General features: G+C 47.0%; 2 protein-coding genes across 2 annotated transcripts; one reads left to right on the top strand and one right to left on the bottom strand.

The window, feature by feature from the left end:
* Positions 1-1,446: 1,446 nt before the first annotated feature.
* LOC135366006 (uncharacterized) lies at positions 1,447-14,002 on the top strand. The gene is made up of 5 exons (XM_064598663.1): positions 1,447-1,664; positions 1,728-2,174; positions 7,412-7,534; positions 9,469-9,813; positions 13,724-14,002. Exons 1-5 carry the CDS (start codon positions 1,617-1,619, stop codon positions 13,862-13,864), a joined length of 1,104 nt encoding a protein of 367 aa, XP_064454733.1. The 5' UTR covers positions 1,447-1,616; the 3' UTR covers positions 13,865-14,002.
* A 1,710-nt stretch (positions 14,003-15,712) lies between these two features.
* On the bottom strand, positions 15,713-18,619 carry LOC135366007 (lysosomal acid phosphatase-like). Its single transcript, XM_064598664.1, has 3 exons — positions 18,218-18,619; positions 17,001-17,408; positions 15,713-16,229 (listed from the first exon to the last, which is right to left on the bottom strand). Exons 1-3 carry the CDS (start codon positions 18,515-18,517, stop codon positions 15,942-15,944), a joined length of 996 nt encoding a protein of 331 aa, XP_064454734.1. The 5' UTR covers positions 18,518-18,619; the 3' UTR covers positions 15,713-15,941.
* Positions 18,620-19,527: the final 908 nt, after the last annotated feature.

The raw sequence follows: 19,527 nt of genomic DNA on the forward strand, positions 1-19,527 counted from the left end.
AAAGCCTTTCTCCTTGCTCGGTAATACTTCGGGTGCTCCTTGTATCCCCAATTCTCCGGGAAAACTGGCAAAACAGGTTTAAGGCGGCAAAGGAACAATGCGCTGACCCCCACTGATCGGCAAACCAGAACGAGTCTCCCTATGCCGTCATCGGTGACGTGCCATCATACCTCCTCATCCTCGTTATAGCTGGAGTGGCGAGTTAAGGGTGAAGGCGCGGAGCTATGTTTATGTGAGTTTTTTTTTTTTTTGAAACAAATTGCACACATCAAAACCTTTCGCGCTATTCGGTATAATGACACACACACTTTCATCAGATATCTTAATCTGAATTTTTTTTGGATGGCCCTCTGCACTCCTTTAACGAAGGCGATGAGACAGAGGGCGGCGGCGGAGATATTTATATATTCTCTGTTATGAAATAAGACCCTTGTCGCACGGGTAGTCACCAGTGGTAGTTAAACATATGGCCATTGAACATATGCAATCGTATATTTCAGCCAGTGACGTGCTGGCGTGTTGAGCTCAAGATCGCGGGTTCGATCCCGGGCCGAGGGCGGTAGCAATGCGGGGGGAGGTACACATTGCCTTCCAGCACCGCGTGTCGGAGATTCGCGGCACACGCCAAAAGAACTGGAGGTGGTCCAAATTATCCGCGGTCCTACCCCCGCGACACGTGCAACATGCCGCCATATTGCGCAGACAAACCTTACGAGTAACGTCAAGGCGGGGGTCACACTGTTTGTACATTGTAAGCGAACATCCCGTCGTACATGTATGACGAACGTGCATAACAGACATCCACTAAACATAGGAAGGGAGTTGCCTCAGGACAGAAGCCGCCGATATTTCGAACAGAGACTGTTCTTCTTCTGGGCACCGTCCTCATCATTGGCATGGTATTTAAAGGGTTAGGTGTGACGTGTTTAAAGGTTCATGCGAATTGTGGGTCAACAGCCCGGAGGGAAGAAAGGGTCCGTACGGGCTTCTACGGCGGGAGTGAATGGCTGCTTTGTTAGAGTGTGGAGGGGATTATGTGAACGTAGTGATCTAGGCTACAGACCGGTTACAGAAAAATGGAAGGTTCACGAACACGTGGACGAAACGGGACAACAGGCAAGAATTCGCAAGCATAGCGAAAGATAAGGAGGTTAGTGGTTACGTGGGGTTACGTTGCTTACGTAGTGGTTACGTTCCATCTACATCCACTAAACATGTATGATCGTACAGTGCTGGTCACGCTGCTTATACACTGGCAAAATATATGTTTTAAAACACGTATGTGTACCCAGGGTGACCGTATGACGCGTCAACTTCCCAAAGAGCATTGAGCTCTGCCATAAGTTGACAAACTAGGTGGCGTTAGGTGCTTTCGATGATCATTGAAGACGCCTTGCGGAGGCACCCGCAGCATGACTCTAGGATAAATTAGTCGATAAGCAAACCACCAGTCGGACCACCAAACCCACAGGGCAAGCCGCGAGCTGATAAATTCGTCTCGCCCCACTATCACGGAAAGAAGAAGAAGGAAGAGTGACCTTCTGGGATTGTTCCACTGGTAGTCGGTCACTTCCAGCAGTCTTTAGCCGCATTTCCCATCCTCGTCTATTTTAGTAATGAGAAACGACAGCAACGTCAGCGTTGACGAGCCTTCTGGACAACAGGTAAGGCTAATGTCGCCTGACTAAGTGTTTCTTATTGGACGCCCCCTACAATTCTTCCTGCAGCCAATTGTTAAGGCTCATCGCAGTCTCTGGACAAGACGTCCGTCCAAAAAGGCTTTCCTGCTACTCGTCGTAGCGGTTGCATCTTACGTGCTATTATCCCTTGTCTTCCCCGCACGACCACAACCACTGAGACGACCCCAGTCGTTCTACGGCGTCGACAATGTTACCGGCTTCAATTCTTACGTGGTACCCAACATCATCCACTACGTGCGGTTCGGAAAGCCGAACATCTCATTCATGGAAGCTGTGAGCATGCGCTCCTCCTACATTAACCACGGTCCGGACGAAATCATTGTGCATTGCGACATTTGCCAGCTGGACGGACCGTATGCCTATTTGGTCCGCGACATACCGGTCCTAAGACTTAACAAACGGATGAAGCCACAGACCGTTTTTGGACTCGAGGTGGGTGGCGTTGAGCACGCTTCGGATATTACTCGTCTCCAGGTAAGTCGATCTGCAACTTCCATACCTAACTGATGAACAATAGTGTTCCTTTGTTGCGTAGAGCTCGTTCGGTATTATAACCTGTTGTAGTGTGCACGAAACCTGTATCTCTTAAACGGAACCGAAAATTTTACCAGCAGTCACCTTCGGCTTCAAATATAATACCCCTGTCACACGGGCATTTCGATCCTTCTCGAATCCGATCTGCATCGAACTTCCCGAGCACGCTCGAGTTTTGACACTGCTACACGGCCACTTTCAATCCGCATTGAATGGTTGACCTGTGGCGCGAGAGGCGGCGCAACCGTCGCCGTCTGTGTACGTATCCGATTAGCTGTTCCGGCTGTTGTGGCGCGGTGTCGAGAATATAGGCAAATGAATAAACGGAACTCATTAATTTCGCGTTTCCTATATAACAGCAATATTAGTGGTAATTTATCGTATACCGATGTAAGCATCATTTGTAGCTTCGCGCGCATGTCCGTCTTAAGTTATGACAGTTCACCGGGGTCGAGGATGCAAATGGCGGTCGTCGAGCCGTCTTGAAATTCTCAATCCTGTTATGGGAACTGTCTTGAGTCAAGCAGGATCAAAGTTCGATCCTGCTTGGAAGCGGCCGTGTAGCACCATCCGATCTGCATTGGGTTCAAGCAGGTTCGGTCGAGCAGGATCGAAAATGCCCGTGTGACAGGGGTATAAAGCTTCGGTCTCTGATTCGACTCCAGCGCGACAGTGTATCTATTCAAACTGGATCACGAAAAAAAAAAAAACTGTATTTAGTTGCCATAGATTGCATTTCATATGTGTGCTATTTCAGTGCTACTATATATAGGCATTACTATATGCGTACGCTTAAACGGGGATGAGGTGACATCTAGCGCTCGAAAGCATACCTCATCTGTCAAGCTGTCCACCAGGAGTGTTAAATGTTTCGGTGTAAAAAAAAGTGTAAATGCATTGTAGCTGCGCAATTGAATTGAAAAAAAAAAAAAAGAATAGAAAACAGGGTCTGAGAAAGGGACCGCGTACGGCGAACACGATCCTCGCGTGACGTCGCGGATCACGTGCCGTGGGAGCACTTGACGTCACCACGTTCTCTCTGTCTGCGAAGCTCTCTTTTGCAGGTGGACAGGATTTGAACGGACGTGGACAGGCGAGCGGATCAGAGGCATCAGTGCTCTTTCGCAGGAGGCGGTTTTCTTAGGCCCGGTTTCACCAACGCTGGTTAACTTTGAACCAAGATCACGCTCAATTCTTTTTTACAAATGTTAGTTGGTGACGTGGTGAATGATTCAGTAACAATTGCTGTCTTCTGTGAAGCAGAGTTAAGCGTGAAATTCAAGTTAAGGGACAGTTGATGTCGGTTCAAGCGTTAATCGGCGTTGGTGAAACCGGGCCCTAGTTGCAGAACACTTTTTTTGGGGGTCACTTGAGTGCTCCTTTTAAATTTCGTTCGCTTACTGCTCTCATTCCCACGTATGACGGCGTTGTTGCTTCCGATTCGAAGAGAGAGAAAGAGAGAGGGGGCGTACGCCTTTTTGTGAGAATTTGGATAAATGAAAATTGCCACAAAAAGGCGTACGGCTCGTGCATAACACATTTTTGCCAGTGTATAAGCAGCGTGACCAGCACTGTACGATCATACATGTTTAGTGAATGTCTGTTATGCACGTTCCTCGGTTCCTCGAATCAGAAGCTTTGATTGATTGATTGATTGTGTGTTTAATGGCACAAAGGCAACAAAGGCCATAGAGCGCCAAAACTATGCTGAGTGAGATGGCGACTAGCTGAATAGTCCTGGCCGGGCCTTCCAGGGCCACCCGTCTATGGGAAGCAGGGGCCAAAGCGGTGTGTTGCTTTCCCAGAGGGGCCCCGAAGGGTCCAAAACAACCTCTGGGTCCACTCAACCACCAGGATCCCCCTTTCCCCAGACACGGGACAGCCACGCACAGCTATGCGTGGGGGTCTCCCTCCTGCGGCGACCCAACCGTGAGTGCAGGAGGAGGCTACTGCGGCTGCTGCAGGGCGATGGGGGCGCCAAGTTCCCGACGCCGGGCGAATCAGAAGCGATAACGCTATAATTCGTGGTTGGTGCACAGCGTGCTATGCGGTGAAGCTCTGCTGTTAGAGTGCATTTGTATGGGCCGGTGCTGCTGGCAGCTGCGTTCAACGGCTTTATTGCCCCGTCCCAACAGTCGCTATATAATGAGCAAATCAAAAATTGAAGTGAATAGGCCTCTAAAGACTAAAACTAGAAATGGTGCTTCTAAAAAACCGGTTCGTTGTATATAGTTTGTGCGATGAAACTGCGGCTACATTATACGATTTATATCGAATCTGCCGTATAGCAATACACTCTTAAAAATGAACTTCACCGCATTGCACGCTCCTAGCCAACCATCATCTCGAATGATATCGTTATCTGCCCTGATTTGTTGAAAACGGGAGGCGTACGCCTTTTTTGTGACAATTATGAACAGCATAAGTGTCACAAAAAAGGCGTAAGCCTCCGGCTTTCAACAAATCAGGGCAGATAACGATATCATTCGAGATGATAGTTGGTTAGGAACGTGCTATGGCGGTGAAGTTCATTTCTAAGAGTGTACGCGCAGTAACCACGACGACAGTTTTTTTTTTTTTCGCAGCCGGACGCATTTAACAGAGAACGTAAACTCGACTCGCCACGAAAAGAGTATCCGTGGCTTTGAATTTGCTGAAAAACGCCTGCCGATTATTTTTCTGGAAATTCGGCACATTTTGCTCTCGCATATGGTGCCACATTCTGAAAATGCCAGTATCGGATTGCATTTTTTTCGTCTGGAACATCACTTTTTCGTTTTTCCCTCACCTCGTTTCCATGTGGAACGCTGGGAATTCCAAAGCGGGGAAGGCCAGCAGCCCTGCGGAGCGGTTAGCCCTGTGTACACGAAAAAAAAAAAAGAGAGAGAGAGAAAGAAAGAAAAACTACCCAATTAAAACTTCGACCAGTGGGTAAAGAGAGCTCAAGTATACGGTGGCATACCTCTGGAGCACTCACTCATGAGCGTGTTCATTCATGCTCTCATGCTGGACGTGGCGAATGAGCACGGGTGAGCAAACGGAGCCCCACTGAGTCCCTACTTCCTACACTCCTCCTACACTGTTAAAACAGAACTTCACCACATAGCACGCTCCTAGCCAACCGTCATTCCCAATAATATCATTATGTGTCATGATTTGTTCAAAACAGGGGGGAGGCGCCTATCTGGGACAAGATAATCTGTCCCAGATAGGCGCCTCCTTCCATTTTCAACAAATCAATACACAGAATGATATCATTCGGAATGATGGTTGGCTACGACCGTGCTATGTGGTGAAGTTCTGTTTTAACAGTGTACGCTCCTACACCGCGTGACAAGTTGCGCGCCAACCGTTGCCGCGAACGATAGGGCTATCGCTTTTGATTCGAAGATAAAGGGGGCGTGCGCCTCTTTGTGGCAATTTTGATATATGGTAATTGCCACAATAGGGCGTACGCATTCCTTTATCCTCGAATCAAAAGCGATAAGATAACCCTATCGATCGCGGCAATGGTTGGCGCAGAGCGTGCCATGCGGTGAGGTTCAGTTCTTTTTAGTGTGGGGAGATGCCCTCCTCGCATTGTCATGTATGAGCGAACGACAGTTCACTCTTTCTCTCTTGCCACTCTCTAGAAGCCGACGAAGACTCCTGACACGATTTGTCCCAATCATCGTGGGATGTTTCTTGGAAGAAACTTCTCTTTCGTTCGTATAAATACACTCTTAGAAATGAACTTCACCACACAGCACGCTCCTAGCCAACCATCACCCCGAATGACAACGTTCTCGCCCCTGATTTGTTGAAAACGGGTGGAGGAGCCTATTTTGTGCCGCGCATAATGAGCACAAAATAGGCTCCTCCTCCCGTTTTCAACAAATCAGGGGCGAGAACGTTGTCATTCGGGATGATGGTTGGCTACGAGCGTGCTATGTGGTGAAGTTCATTTTTAAGAGTGTACACTCTAAAAACAGAGCTTCACCGCATAGCACGCTGTGCGCCATCTATTGCCAAGAATGATAGGGTTGTCGTTTCTGATTCGAAGAGAGAAGTGGGCGTACACTCTTAAAAATGAACTTCACCGCATAGCACGCTCCTAGCCAACTATCACCTCGAATGATATCGTTATTGTCTGCCCTGATTTGTGGGAAACACTGGGCATACGCCTTTTCTGTGACAATTATGAACAGCATAAGTGTCACAGAAATGGCGTACGCCTCCCGTTATCAAGAAATCAGGGCAGATAACGATATCATTCGAGGTGATAGTTGGCTAGGAGCGTGCTATGCGGTGAAGTTCATTTTTAAGAGTGTACGCCCACCTCTCTCTTCGAATCAGAAACGACAACCAGGTGACAAGGAGGTGATGAGCTTCGCCTCATAGCACGCTCCTAGCCAACTATCACCTCGAATGATATCGTTATCTGCCCTGATTTGTTGAAAACACGGGGCATACGCCTTTTCTGTGACAATTATGAACAGCATAAGTGTCACAGAAATGGCGTACGCCCCCCGTTATCAACAAATCAGGGCAGATAACGATATCATTCGAGGTGATAGCTGGCTAGGAGCGTGCTAGGCGGTGAAGTTCATTTTTAAGGGTGTACGCCTTTTTGTGGCAATTTGGATATATGAAAATTGCCACAAAAAGGCGTACGCCCCCGTCTCTCTTCGAATCAGAGCCGTAACCCAGTCATTCTTGGCAATGATTGGCGCACGGCGTGCTATGCGGTGAAGTTCTGTTTTTAGAGTGCAGGCCTCGAAGGACGCACACTCTTAAAAATGAACTTCACCGCATAGCACGCTCCTAGCCAACCATTATCTCGAATGATATCGTTATCTGCCTTGATTTGTTGAAAACACGGGCCATACGCCTTTTCTGTGACAATTATGAAGAGCGTAAGTGTCACAGAAATGGCGTACGCCCCCCGTTATCAACAAATCAGGGCAGATAACGATATCATTCGAGATAATGGTTGGCTGGGAGCGTGCTATGAGGCGAAGCTCATTTTTAAGCGTGCAGCCGAAGAATCCCGTTCCCTTTGTGTTGGTGTCAAGGGAACGGCATCTACTATTCCGCGAGGAGAAATTTTTTTGCCGCGTTTAGTGTTCCTTTAAGTGCCACATCCACCTGCCATCCTTTATGTACCAAATATAACGATCGGTTATTCTACCCACTAGACTCTGTTGAGGTACGGAGGCATGTACTTGGACGGCGACTGCTTCGTCATTCAGTCCGTGAACCGATATCGTCACTTTGAGATGACGATAGGCTGGGAATATGGGGCGTACATGGGAAGCATGGTGAGTGATAAGCTTGCGTGACTGACGCCCCAGTGACTAAGCTAAGCCCTTAATAAATTGCGTATTAGCGCCACGAAGCAACTGTGGCTATATGAGCGGCTCTTAATAAAGCTCGCATTTTGCTCTCGTCTTCTGTCGTAGAAGCCAAGAATGCGTTGCTGCTGTTTCTTTCGTTGTGCCATGTTGAACGTAAAAAAAAAAAATTCCTTGAGCTTAAGTATGTTGGGTTAAGTATGGAGGGGCAAACGCAACAAACTCCGGAAGGTTTTAACATTTTCAACTTCCACCCAGGTGGAACTTCACCACATAGCACGCTCTTAGCCAACCATCATCCCGAATGACGACGTTCTCGCCCCTGATTTGTTGAAAACGGGAGGCGGAGCCTATTCTGTGCCGTGCATAATTGCAACAAAATAGGCTCCGCCTCCCGTTTTCAACAAATGAAGGACGAGAACGTTGTCATTCGGGATGATGGTTGGCTACACTCTTAAAAATGAACTTCACCGCACAGCACGTTCCTAGCCAACCATTATCTCGAATGATATCGTTATCTGCCCTGATTTGTTGAAAACGGGAGGCGTACGCCATTTCTGTGACACTTATGCTGTTCATAATTGTCACAGAAAAGGCGTACGCCTCCCGTTTTCAACAAATCAGGGCAGATAACGATATCATTCGAGATAATGGTTGGCTAGGAGCGTGCTGTGCTGTGAAGTTCATTTTTAAGAGTGTAGGAGCGTGCTATGTGGTGAAGTTCATTTCTAAGAGTGTAGACTCTAAAAACACAACTTCACCGCATAGCACACTGCGCGCCGACCATTTCCACGAATGAGAGGGTTATCGCTTGTGATTGGAAGACAGAGGGAGGCGTACGCCTCTTTGTGGCAATTTTCATATATCCAAATTGCCACAAAAAGGCGCACGCCTACCTCTCTTCTTCGAATCGCAAGCGATAACCCTCCCATTCGTGGAAATGGTCGGCGCGCAGTGTGCTATGCGGTGAAGTCGTGTTTTTAGAGTCTACACTCTTAGAAATGAAGTTCACCACATAGCACGCTCCTAGCCAACCATCATCCCGAATGACAACGTTCTCGTCCTTCATTTGTTGACAACGGGAGGCGGAGCCTATTTTGTTGCCATTATGCACGGCACAGAATAGGCTCCGCCTCCCGTTTTCAACAAATCAGGGGCGAGAACATTGTCATTCGGGATGATGGTTGGCTAAGAGCGTGCTATGTGGTGAAGTTCTGTTTTTTGAGTGTACTTTCGATTAGTGCGATATTTCAGGTTAGCTTAGTGATATAAAGGTTGGAAACTTCTACACTCTTAGAAATGAACTTCACCGCATAGCACGTTCCTAACCAACTATCATCTCGAATGATATCGTTATCTGCCCTGATTTGTTGAAAGCCGGAGGCTTACGCCTTTTTTGTGACACTTATGCTGTTCATAATTGCCACAAAAAAAGGCGTACGCCTTCCGTTTTCAGCAAATCAGGGCAGACATCGATATCATTCGAGGTGATGGTTGGCTAGGAGCGTGCTATGCGGTGAAGTTCATTTTTAAGAGTGTACCCGCTGTACCTCACTCTCAAAACAGAAGTTAACTGCGATTCGGAGGCCAATCGGGGCGTACGTCTTTTTGTACCAATTTGGATATATGATAATTGTTTTTACCACCCTTTTACACCCTTTATCAGATGCTATGTTGACCTAGGAGGTCACCATCCTTTTCACACCGTTTTTTCTTAGAGTGTATAGCTTGGTGCGGCTTCAGCAGCGTGCGTTCGCCCCCACGAAAAAAACAACAACAAAAAACACAGTACATTTTGACAGTCCCTTGTTTTGGTTCGGAGAGTTAGTTAGTTCGTGACAATAGCTGGAGCACATCTTGCTATGCTGTGAAGTTCTGTTACTCGAGTGTATAAATTCCAGATATTGCTGGCCGCCCCCAGTGCCAGATTCCTTCATCTGTACCAGCAACTTTACAAGGAGTACAACCGCAGCTCGTGGTATTACAATGCCGGAGACCTGCCCACCATGCGCGTGCTGTGGCATCATCCCCACCTCATCCACCGAGTCCCTATCCTCATTGGTATCGGCTATGCCATGTTGTACAAGCTGTACAATCCTGGTTTTCATCCCGATTGGAGGAATTATCATGTGGTTCACACATTCATACGCCACCGTTCTGCAAAGGCAGATCCCTTGTGTGGGAAGGAGTATGACTTGCAGAATATCAGGACGTACAACACATCACTGGGAGAGATGATGCGTGAGGTAATATACCTTATTCGTGATATTGAGAAGATGCGCCATAAACTGTACACCGCGTACGAGTTGTGCATGAACCATAAACCAACATGTCTCATGAACAAGCAAAGCGGACTACCGAATGCACACAGAAATTCATCGTAACCACAACAGCCTTGTAGAGTTAGTATAGTTCCCGTACACGAGTCCAATCCGATACCCTATAGTCAGACGGCAAGCCTAAGTCCGTTAGCGGAAAGGCCGTTACTTCGCCTGTAGTCCAATCATCATCTCGAATGACATCGTTCTCTGCCCTGATTTGTTGAAAACAGGAGGCGTACGCCTTTTCTGTGGCAGTTATGAACTGGGTAATTGTAACAAAAAAGGTGTACGCCTCCTTTTCCGTCTTTTCAACAAATCAGGGCAGAGAACGGTGTCATTCGAAATGATGGTTGGACTACAAGCGAAGTAACGGCCTTTCCGCTAACGGACTAATGTTTGCCGTCTGACTAGGGTACGAGTCAATGGCGAGTCTTGTTGTTATTATCCCATAAATGGGGTAAATGCATAACTTCGGCGCGTTATTCGCCACGAGCTATTGCGCGAACCTATACTACAGCGGCATTGGAGCGCGCGAACTTAACGCGCGAAACGATCGGCCCCCGATCTTTCACTTAAGGCTGGTTTAGAGTCCGACGTATAGTATTCGCCCGTCGCCGACAGCTGGCGTTTGCTAGGCCACGCTTCGTCACTCTACCGGGATCATAGACGCGATTAGGCGCAGCGCATTGAAAATACGACAAGATATTTTCCATTTCGCAGTGAGAAAGCAGTCGTATCTGGCAACTGTACCCGCGTGTTGGAATTCAATTAAAGACAACCCGTGATCCCATCGCTGGAAGTGTTATGTTTATGTTGAGATATGGGGCATGTAGCCGCGTGAGCACAGCACCCTCCTAAATCGATAATAATCCGTGGTCTTACGTCGCCTCGCCTGAAAGCTATCACCACGAACGACGTCAGCGCATGTCGGCGCACGGAAATCGGTGCGCGTACTAATTTTGCCCGCATGAGGGCATTTTAAAGGTAGAAGATCAAGGCGAGTGACGATTGCTCCAAAGGTTGCCTAAATCAGCCACCAGTTTACCAGGAGGGATCGTGCAAAATATTCGCTCTCGTGTATCTTGTCCACTGCATAATTTTCAAAATCTGCCTTTCCCCGAGCGGTGTGACCTTGGAGGCAAGGCTCGGTGTGCTGCCGTGATGCAATGAGCACCATGTGACGTACACTCTTAAAAATGAACTTCACCACAAAGCACGCTCCCAGCCAACCATCACCCCGAATGACAACGTTCTCGCCCTAGATTTGTTGAAAACGGGAGGAGGAGCCTATTTTGTGCCGTGCATAATTAGCACAAAATAGGCTCCTCCTCCCGTTCTCAACAAATCAGGGGCGAGAACGTTGTCATTCGGGGTGATGGTTGGCTAGGAGCGTGCTATGTGGTGAAGTTCATTTCTAAGAGTGTAGGAGCAGCGCAACAAGCCGTCGTGAGCGATCCAACCGACCGATTCGTCCCATGCACTCTTAAAAATGAACTTCACCACATAGCACGCTCCTAGCCAACCATCACCCCGAATGACAACGTTCTCGCCCTAGATTTGTTGAAAACGGGAGGAGGAGCCTATTTTGTGCCGTGCATAATGAGCACAAAATAGGCTCCTCCTCCCGTTCTCAACAAATCAGGGGCGAGAACGTTGTCATTCGGGGTGATGGTTGGCTAGGAGCGTGCTATGTGGTGAAGTTCATTTCTAAGAGTGTAGGAGCAGCGCAACAAGCCGTTGTGAGCGATCCAACCGACCGATTCGTCCCATGCACCCTTAAAAATGAACTTCACCACATAGCACGCTCCTAGCCAACCATCATCCCAAATGACAACGTTCTCGCCCCTGATTTGTTGAAAACGGGAGGCGGAGCCTATTCTGTGCCGTGCATAATGCGCCCAAAATACGCTCCGCCTCCCGTTTTCAGCAGATCTAGGGCGAGAACGTTGTCATTCGGGATGATGGTTGGCTAGGAGCGTGCCATGTGGTGAAGTTCATTTTTAAGAGTGTGTGGACCCACCGCTTCACGGAATAATGTCGTTCTCTTGTGGGGTTTCTGAAGGGGTTTAAGGGTTTATGCAGAACCGTGCATTCGAACGCGTCTGCAGCGAGGTACAGGTCAGCTGCGTGTACGCCGCCGTAAGAGGCGAAAAATGTTTTTCACTGTGCGACGAAACCTGAGCACTTGTCACCCGCTGTGGACGACGTGCCCATACACAGAACCATATACATTATACCGGGTGTTTCAGTTAAATCCCCTGGCTAAATAATTCGCGAACGGGTGCACCAATACACGAACTTTCTTTTTTACAAGTAACTGTCCGATACCACCTATACAAGCTGCACACCGTGTGAATGAGTGGGAGGCGCTCTCGTAAAAAAGCGTAACTTCGAAAGCAGGGCGCTGTCTGCATTAAAATGGGTACTACCCCTTTTGGGACCTTCAGTGGACACCTTTTAGAGAAAAATCTGCCACCGAAGCAGGCCATTTGTTGCAGTAATTAATTGGTTTCGGTTTACGTATTTTTGTCGCGGCGAAGCGCAAAAGGGCGTATTTCATTGGTGCATTTCATTGGTGTAAGGACGTAATTCATTGATGGATAAGGAAGTGAAAGAGCGTCCTTTTGCGCTTCGCCGCGACCAGTCGCGACAAAAATACGTAAACCGAAACCAATTAATTACTGCAACAAATGACCAGCTTCGGTGGCAGATTTTTCTCTAAATGGTGTCCACTGAAGGTCCCAAAAGGGGTAGTACCCATTTTAATACGGACAGCGCCCTGCTTTAGAAGTTACGCTTTTTTACGAGGCTCATTCGCATTTTTATTTTAATAATGAGCGTCTCCCACTCATTCACACGGTGTGCAGTTTGTAGGTGGTATCGGACAGATACTTGTAAAAAAGAAAGTTCGTGAATTGGTGCACGCGTTCGCGAATTTAGCCCGGTGATTTAACTGAAACACCCGGTATATAGTGTGAGTATCGCAATGTTCAGTCGCAGGGTGATTCGTGTTCGCCGTGACATCAGACTTGTCATTGCTCCGCCAACGCCACTTATATTCGATATGGGAGGTTTCATCCCTTCCCCCGCGGCTGCGCCCTTGGTACCAAAATTTGGTCTCCTGGTACACGCTGTAAATTGCGTTCATTTGGTGACTATATTGTGACAAACGATATGAATGTAGGTAATGCTGTTCATATAGAAATCTCTGCATTTTTTTTTGTGTGTGTTGTTGTTGTTGTTGTTGTTGGGCAGCTTAATATTTGCGCAATGCTCGTAATTTCATTGTCTCAGTCTGTGGCATCCCGCACTGAGAGTGTTTGACCGTATTGCTGGCTGCCAGCGCCACCGCTTTTGATGCAGCGATGCTACTTGGATGTTGCTAAAAATCCAAAGCAAAGGAAAAAGCTGCCGTTTCGAGAGCGAAAATGACTTTGAAAAAGAAATCTGAACATTGATTCTTCAATTAATTAATCGATCGATTTTAGTAAGATACATTATAGTGTTGCAGCTCTTGGTCCGACCGCGTGCAGGCTCTGGTGCGTGTACTACTTGCTGTCCGTAACTTCCATCTGGAGATGCACAGTTACGGTAATGCGCACGTATATACCCTCGGCTCTCACAGGAAGCAATGCCTAAAGATTGCATAGTCGCTATAGAAGAGCCAGAAAAAAAACAACAAAAAAAAAACACGTGCTTGTATGTGCTCCAGGCCATTGCCCTGTAGCTACAGCCATCTGCACAACACGGGAAATAAAGTTAGTATGCAGTATGGGACGCTCAGTGAAGAGTTCTACTATGCACCGTGTGACATGACGTCCTCTTTGTTGCGCAGGTTATCTTTGGTACGTCCGAGTACGTGAACGACACCGCCGAAGTGAAAGGATCATACGATCTCTACGTTGCGAAGCGAAAGCGGTCGAGCCCGAGTTTGACGACACAAAACAGTACCGATGATGCAAGCATTCGCCGTTAGTAGGGCAGTGTGCAAATATGTACATAGTTGTAAATATGTAACGTTGAAAAAGTGTGTCTGTATGGGAAAGTTCGACGTCAGTAATTTGTTAAAGGTATGATTACAACAGGAGTGAACAATTACAGGACTAAGACTAAGGACACGCATGGTGCGTATATTTCCTGCGTGGGAGCTGCGTTTCTACAAAACGCGCAAAATTTCGTTCGCCGTACGAAGCGCGTGATTCATGTGTTCAATTCCAGTGGTAGATTTAGAGCGCTTCCTGAGCAGGTTTTGCTGCTCAGTTCTAGACTAGCCTCAGATCAGTACCCCCCCCCCACCCCCACACACACCCAATGTAGAACTATACAGGGCAACTACACTGTAAACTGAAAAACACCCTTATGGGTGTAAATGGCTTGTCCTATAACTGACACCTCTTTTTACACCATATGGTCTTAGAACACCCTTTTCAGAGGGTGTATTCTGTGTAAGACACCCTTTGAAAGGGTGCTTTTCCATGAAAATGCTTTCTTTTGCACCCTTTAAACACCCTTCTAGGAGGGTGTAAAGTTGTTAAACACCCTCCTAAAAGGGTGTTTAAAGGGTGCAAAAGAAGGCATTTTCAAGGAAAAGCACCCTTTCAAAGGGTGTCTTACACAGCATACACCCTCTGAAAAGGGTGTTCTAAGACCATATGGTGTAAAAAGAGGTGTCAGTTATAGGACAAGCCATTTACGCCCATAAGGGTGTTTTTCAGTTTACAGTGTACTATCACTCTAAACCTGGTACCTTCTAGTACACCTGGTACACCTGGTCTAGTTCTTCCTGGTACACCTCTATTTCAGAAGTTACCTTGTAAAACCTATGGGCAATACCCTCTATAAACGTTACACAGATCACCTATAAATAGAGGTTTCTGTCTCCTAACCGCCACACCGACGTAAAAGTTAGTTTCGCCAGGCATGGCTGTCTCTAAGACGCTCGCCTCTTCACAGACGATACAGAACAAATGGTGCTCAAAATGAGCTCTCATCAGTGCAGAACGCATACTGTCATTCGGAACATATAGGTACCACCTAACGTAATTCATCTAAGGACTTCCAATGACGAAAAGTGAGTGATCACTACATGTACAGATTCGCACGCACAACAAATGAAAGAAATAATTGCAACTGGAGCATACGTATTTAATTGACAAACCTGGAACTACAGCTGAGGCAAGAGCGTGAGGACGTCACGATACCAACACTTCAATGGTGGTGAACGACATTCAATTTCAAGGAGGTATACTCTTTGCAGTCCTCACGTTGTTGCAACTTCCTCTCCAGTACGCCGAAAACATTTCCATTCCTTTCTGATATGTTAGAATGACACATCAGCGACGCGGCTATGGTTAATCAGAAGCACACGAAGAAGTAAAACACAAGGATGACAAAGGACTAAGCAAATGGTACATTTATAAGTTACGACGATTGGATTTCCGTTCAACACTGAAGTAACCTCTATTGCTCCTCCAGTGTCACGTTACATGTCGTGTTTAACCTCTAAATAGAGGTATCGAACGTGTAACCTCTACGATATTTGGAAATCTACGTCTATATAAAGGTATAAAGGGCTCTCTAATTCTGTAAAAAATAAAAAATATTAGGTTCACTTCGGAATTTATTTTAATTAATCAAATGAAACTATTTTATTGCGCCTTTAAAAATGCGAATGGGACAGTGGGTGACAACAATTTGTGGTCCCTACGGTGTCGCGGAATAAATCTAGTTAGAACGCTCCTGCCCTGCGCGTTCAGTAGTAAGCAGTAAATTCAGTAGTGAGCATAAATAAAACAAAATAATGAAAATTAACACAACACAGTACTTCACTTCGCAATTTACCATATATTGTAACGAGCCATCTCGTCGTGTTTCTTTTTTCCTCAAAGGAAAGTCATTGTATTCTCCCCTCATTCTTCCCGTCATTCTTCCCTCCAGAAGGCTTACCCATCTGCTTGTCGTGTTACATTTCAACGTCCCGTTACCGTCCCTAACATCTAGTTTCCAAAAAATATCGTTGCAAGCAGCAACTCTTCAGCAAGCCCCAGTGATTTTCATTGTTTCGTCGCAGAAACAACTGCCTTGGCCGGATCGTTCAGAACGAGGCGCCGAAGTTCCGATATGAAGTCTGCCACAGGGCAAGGGTTGCTGAGCTTGTCGAGCCTCAGAAGGATCGGCTGCAGGGCGTTGGCGAAGTACACACGCACCTGGCTACCTGTGTCGTCGTCGTGGAACACTTCGACCAAAAGCGTTGAGCAGTACGCGGGCCTAGCATCGTAGAAGTTGTTCAGGAGCTTCACGACGGAGAACAAATTCATCCCCGATACAGTGAATAGGTGCATCTGAAATGGAAAAGTCGGGGAAACTAGAGCAAGGCTATAGCGCTTTGTATACAAGGTGTCAAGAGGGAACGGCGCCTCGCACTGGAACGACACCGTCTGCACAATGTTACCAGCCTTGAAAGATATTCAGCATATTTTATATAAAATAATTATTTACCTTTTTAATTATTACGATTATATAAAAGCGTTCAATAGTGAAGTTGCGGACGCTGACATGAGGTGACGTATGCCAATGGGTAGAGTTCTCAACCTCCTACGCGTTATTTTTCCCGTGTCCAAAATATGTGAGCAGACTTCCAAAAATACCAACCAGGCAAACCAAGCCAAGAGACAGCGGTTATCATGCTAGCAGATGTCTTTGGAGGGAGAGTGGCCACATCTGTTGAGCGATAAGCAGGGCGCGAAGCTCGGACAGTTTTTTTTTTTCTATTCGTCAGTGGCAAACCATGGAAGAGACCCGCTGTGCAAAAGCTAGAGAGCTCTACACTCTTAGAAATGAACTTCACCACATAGCACGCTCCTAGCCAACCATCATCCCGAATGACAACGTTCTCGCCCCTGATTTTCTAAAAACGGGAGGAGGAGCCTATTTTGTGCCATTATGTACGGCACAAAATAGGCTCCTCCTCCCGTTTTCAACAAATCAGGGGCGAGAACGTTGTCATTCGGGATGATGGTTGGCTTGGAGAGTGCTATGTGGTGAAGTTCATTTTTAAGAGTGTAGGGGTGCGGCGTAACGACGACGGTGTACAATCACAGGAACCAGCTTACCTTGTCGAGAGTCTTCTCTTTCTTCTCGTACCTTTTTACCAGCGTGTTCAGCATTTGCGATAATATGTACTGGGCCATTATTCTCTCAGAGCCAGCCATGGTCATCTCAAAGAGTAGCCGATCGGCCCTGAGGATCTCATCCCAGAAAGGCTGGGCCCATTCGGGAATGGGATTACCGTTATGCACGTGCGTGATGACACTGTCCAGACAAAGGATCATTTCCCTTTGGCTGTTGGTCGGAGAACGTGCGTTCTTGCTGACGAACCGCACGAGGTCACCGGCAGTCGCGAAGTGGCCATGCCACAGGGTTGCCATCATGATGACGCTGTGAGCGTCGAGGGACTTCTCGTAGATCTTGTAATAGTCTGTGCTGTCTTGGACGGAGGCGACATCGTGCAGACCCAGAGCCTGGAAGAAAAAGGCGTAAAAATATATAAATACACAACATCTACACCACAAAAAGAATAATTCCCCACCCGTCCTGCTGTCAATTCTACTCCCATGCTACACTCTTAAAAATGAACTTCACCGCATAGCACGCTCCTGGCCAACCATCGTCTCGAATGATATTGTTACCTGCCCTGATTTGTTGAAAACGGGAGGCGAACGCCTTTTTTTGTGACAATTATGAACAGCATAAGTGTCACAAAAAGGCGTGCGCCTCCCGTTTCCAACAAATCAGGACAGATAACGATATCATTCGAGATGATGGTTGGCTAGAAGCGTGCTATGAGGTGAAGTTCATTTTTAAGAGTGTATACTATCTTATACATCCGTGCTAGAATTCACCCACGTGGCAATGGACTACTCTTAAAAATGAACTTCACCGCATAGCACGCTCCTAGCCAACCATTATCTCGAATGATATCGTTATCTGCCCTGATTTGTTGAAACCGGGGGGCGTACGCCATTTCTGTGACACTTATGCTGTTCATAATTGTCACAGAAAAGGCGTACGCCTCCTGTTTTCAACAAATCAGGGCAGATAACGATATCATTTGAGATAATGGTTGGCTAGGAGCGTGCTATGCGGTGAAGTTAATTTTTAAGAGTGTACGGCATCACCCCCTACCGGTACTCTCAGGAGAAAGTCGTGCTGTCGTGGGTGTAGCGGTAGCACACCTGATCGGAAATCAGGAGGTCCAGGGTCGAATTCCGGCGCCAGCACTTTTATCCCGAATTGTTTCATTTCGATAAAAGGGGTCAAGTTGACATACCTCCACCGTAAGCTTTGCGCTGTCCAGAGTCCTCTGGTTCACGTTGTGAGATGAGAGTACTTCATCGGCTCTTCCCGTCAGAAGGGACTTGTAACGTTCCTTTAGCAGAAGACCCAGCGTTTGAATCTGTTGGCGTCCCATGTCGGTTATTTGACCGTGTTCCTCCGGAGTGATCTTGCAGAGCAGTTCGCAGTGAGTGGTTGGCGTTCGTTCACCGTGGCGACTAATGACAAACGCGTACTCGTAAGTAACCTCCTGCTTCACTCGTGGCTTCGTCGGCTGCGATGTAGAACACGACATCGTACAAGCGAGGGTTCGATCTTCGTCCTCAGTCTTTGGTCTTCTGCTTCATTCACACCTCACGTAGTCGCGCGATGGGAAGGGTTGCTTTCTTCTTCTTCCTCCTCCTTCTTGACTTTGTAGCTTTCACCCACAAAGATAGATTGAGCATGGTCGTACCTCGTATTATATTCTTTGTTCCGTGCTAGCGCCGCGTAGCAACTATGGCTGTGAGCGGCATACAGACCACAGCTGGAGAGAGGACAGCAGGCGAAAGAGAGGGGGACAGGAGGGTTATCCATACGCTATGCAAGTAGGCTAACCTTTCGCGCATCCCTTCAGGTCAGACTTGTACGTATTTCAAAATACAGTATTTTGAAATACTTTTTTGCAAATACAAATAGTATTTTGACGCACAACTCAATATTTTTGCGACAAGTATTTTTAATGTGTTTAAAATATTTTTTGAGTATTTGCTACTCAGTACTCAAAATACTTTACTTCCTGGTCAAGCCGTATTCAGCACACTCGCCCCCCCCCCCCCCCGCCATGTCCAGATTTTCAGTTCACTCGAACTTAACCCCTGTTTTTCTTTTTTAATTCGCCCGTCTGTCGTTTATTCTCCTCTATAATAGGCTGGTCTCACACGCTATTCATATTGTCAGGTGAATTCCGGCATTTATTTCCCTGGCCATCTAAGCGATAAACGGGAGCCTGAGGTTGAAAGACCCCAGCTGACATACAGGGGGATTACGAAGTTTTGGGTCAGAACGTACAGGGTGGTCCACCAACCATGATAGAAATTCATAGTAAAAAACGTAGGCCCCGGAGAGACATGCGGTCAAGGGATTTTTTTCTGCCAATAACTTTTGCCACATATTGGTAACACTTTTATTTCATTTCAATTGACGGAAAGTTAATTTCTTGAATTGAACTCCGGAATTTCCAAGGCAACCTAACGTTTTCTTTGCGGAAATGGGTTCCCCGTGGTCATTTTACTCGGTATAGCACATAATCCCACTCGTAATGCA

The sequence above is a fragment of the Ornithodoros turicata genome, chromosome 8, assembly GCF_037126465.1.
Source record: "Ornithodoros turicata isolate Travis chromosome 8, ASM3712646v1, whole genome shotgun sequence".
Classification (NCBI taxonomy): domain Eukaryota; kingdom Metazoa; phylum Arthropoda; class Arachnida; order Ixodida; family Argasidae; genus Ornithodoros; species Ornithodoros turicata.

What these genes read in the sequence shown, in the direction of transcription:
- LOC135366007 (XM_064598664.1), bottom strand. Translation starts at nt 18,517, where the DNA reads ATGTCGTGTTCTACATCGCAGCCGACGAAGCCACGAGTGAAGCAGGAG. An exon ending in GCGCAAAGCTTACGGTGGAG is followed by an intron (nt 17,409 to 18,217) that starts GTATGTCAACTT and finishes TTTTTCTTCCAG; the next exon opens with GCTCTGGGTCTGCACGATGT. An exon ending in AAGAGAAGACTCTCGACAAG is followed by an intron (nt 16,230 to 17,000) that starts GTAAGCTGGTTC and finishes TTTCCATTTCAG; the next exon opens with ATGCACCTATTCACTGTATC.
- LOC135366006 (XM_064598663.1), top strand. Translation starts at nt 1,617, where the DNA reads ATGAGAAACGACAGCAACGTCAGCGTTGACGAGCCTTCTGGACAACAG. An exon ending in GGGCGTACATGGGAAGCATG is followed by an intron (nt 7,535 to 9,468) that starts GTGAGTGATAAG and finishes TATAAATTCCAG; the next exon opens with ATATTGCTGGCCGCCCCCAG. An exon ending in TGGGAGAGATGATGCGTGAG is followed by an intron (nt 9,814 to 13,723) that starts GTAATATACCTT and finishes TTTGTTGCGCAG; the next exon opens with GTTATCTTTGGTACGTCCGA.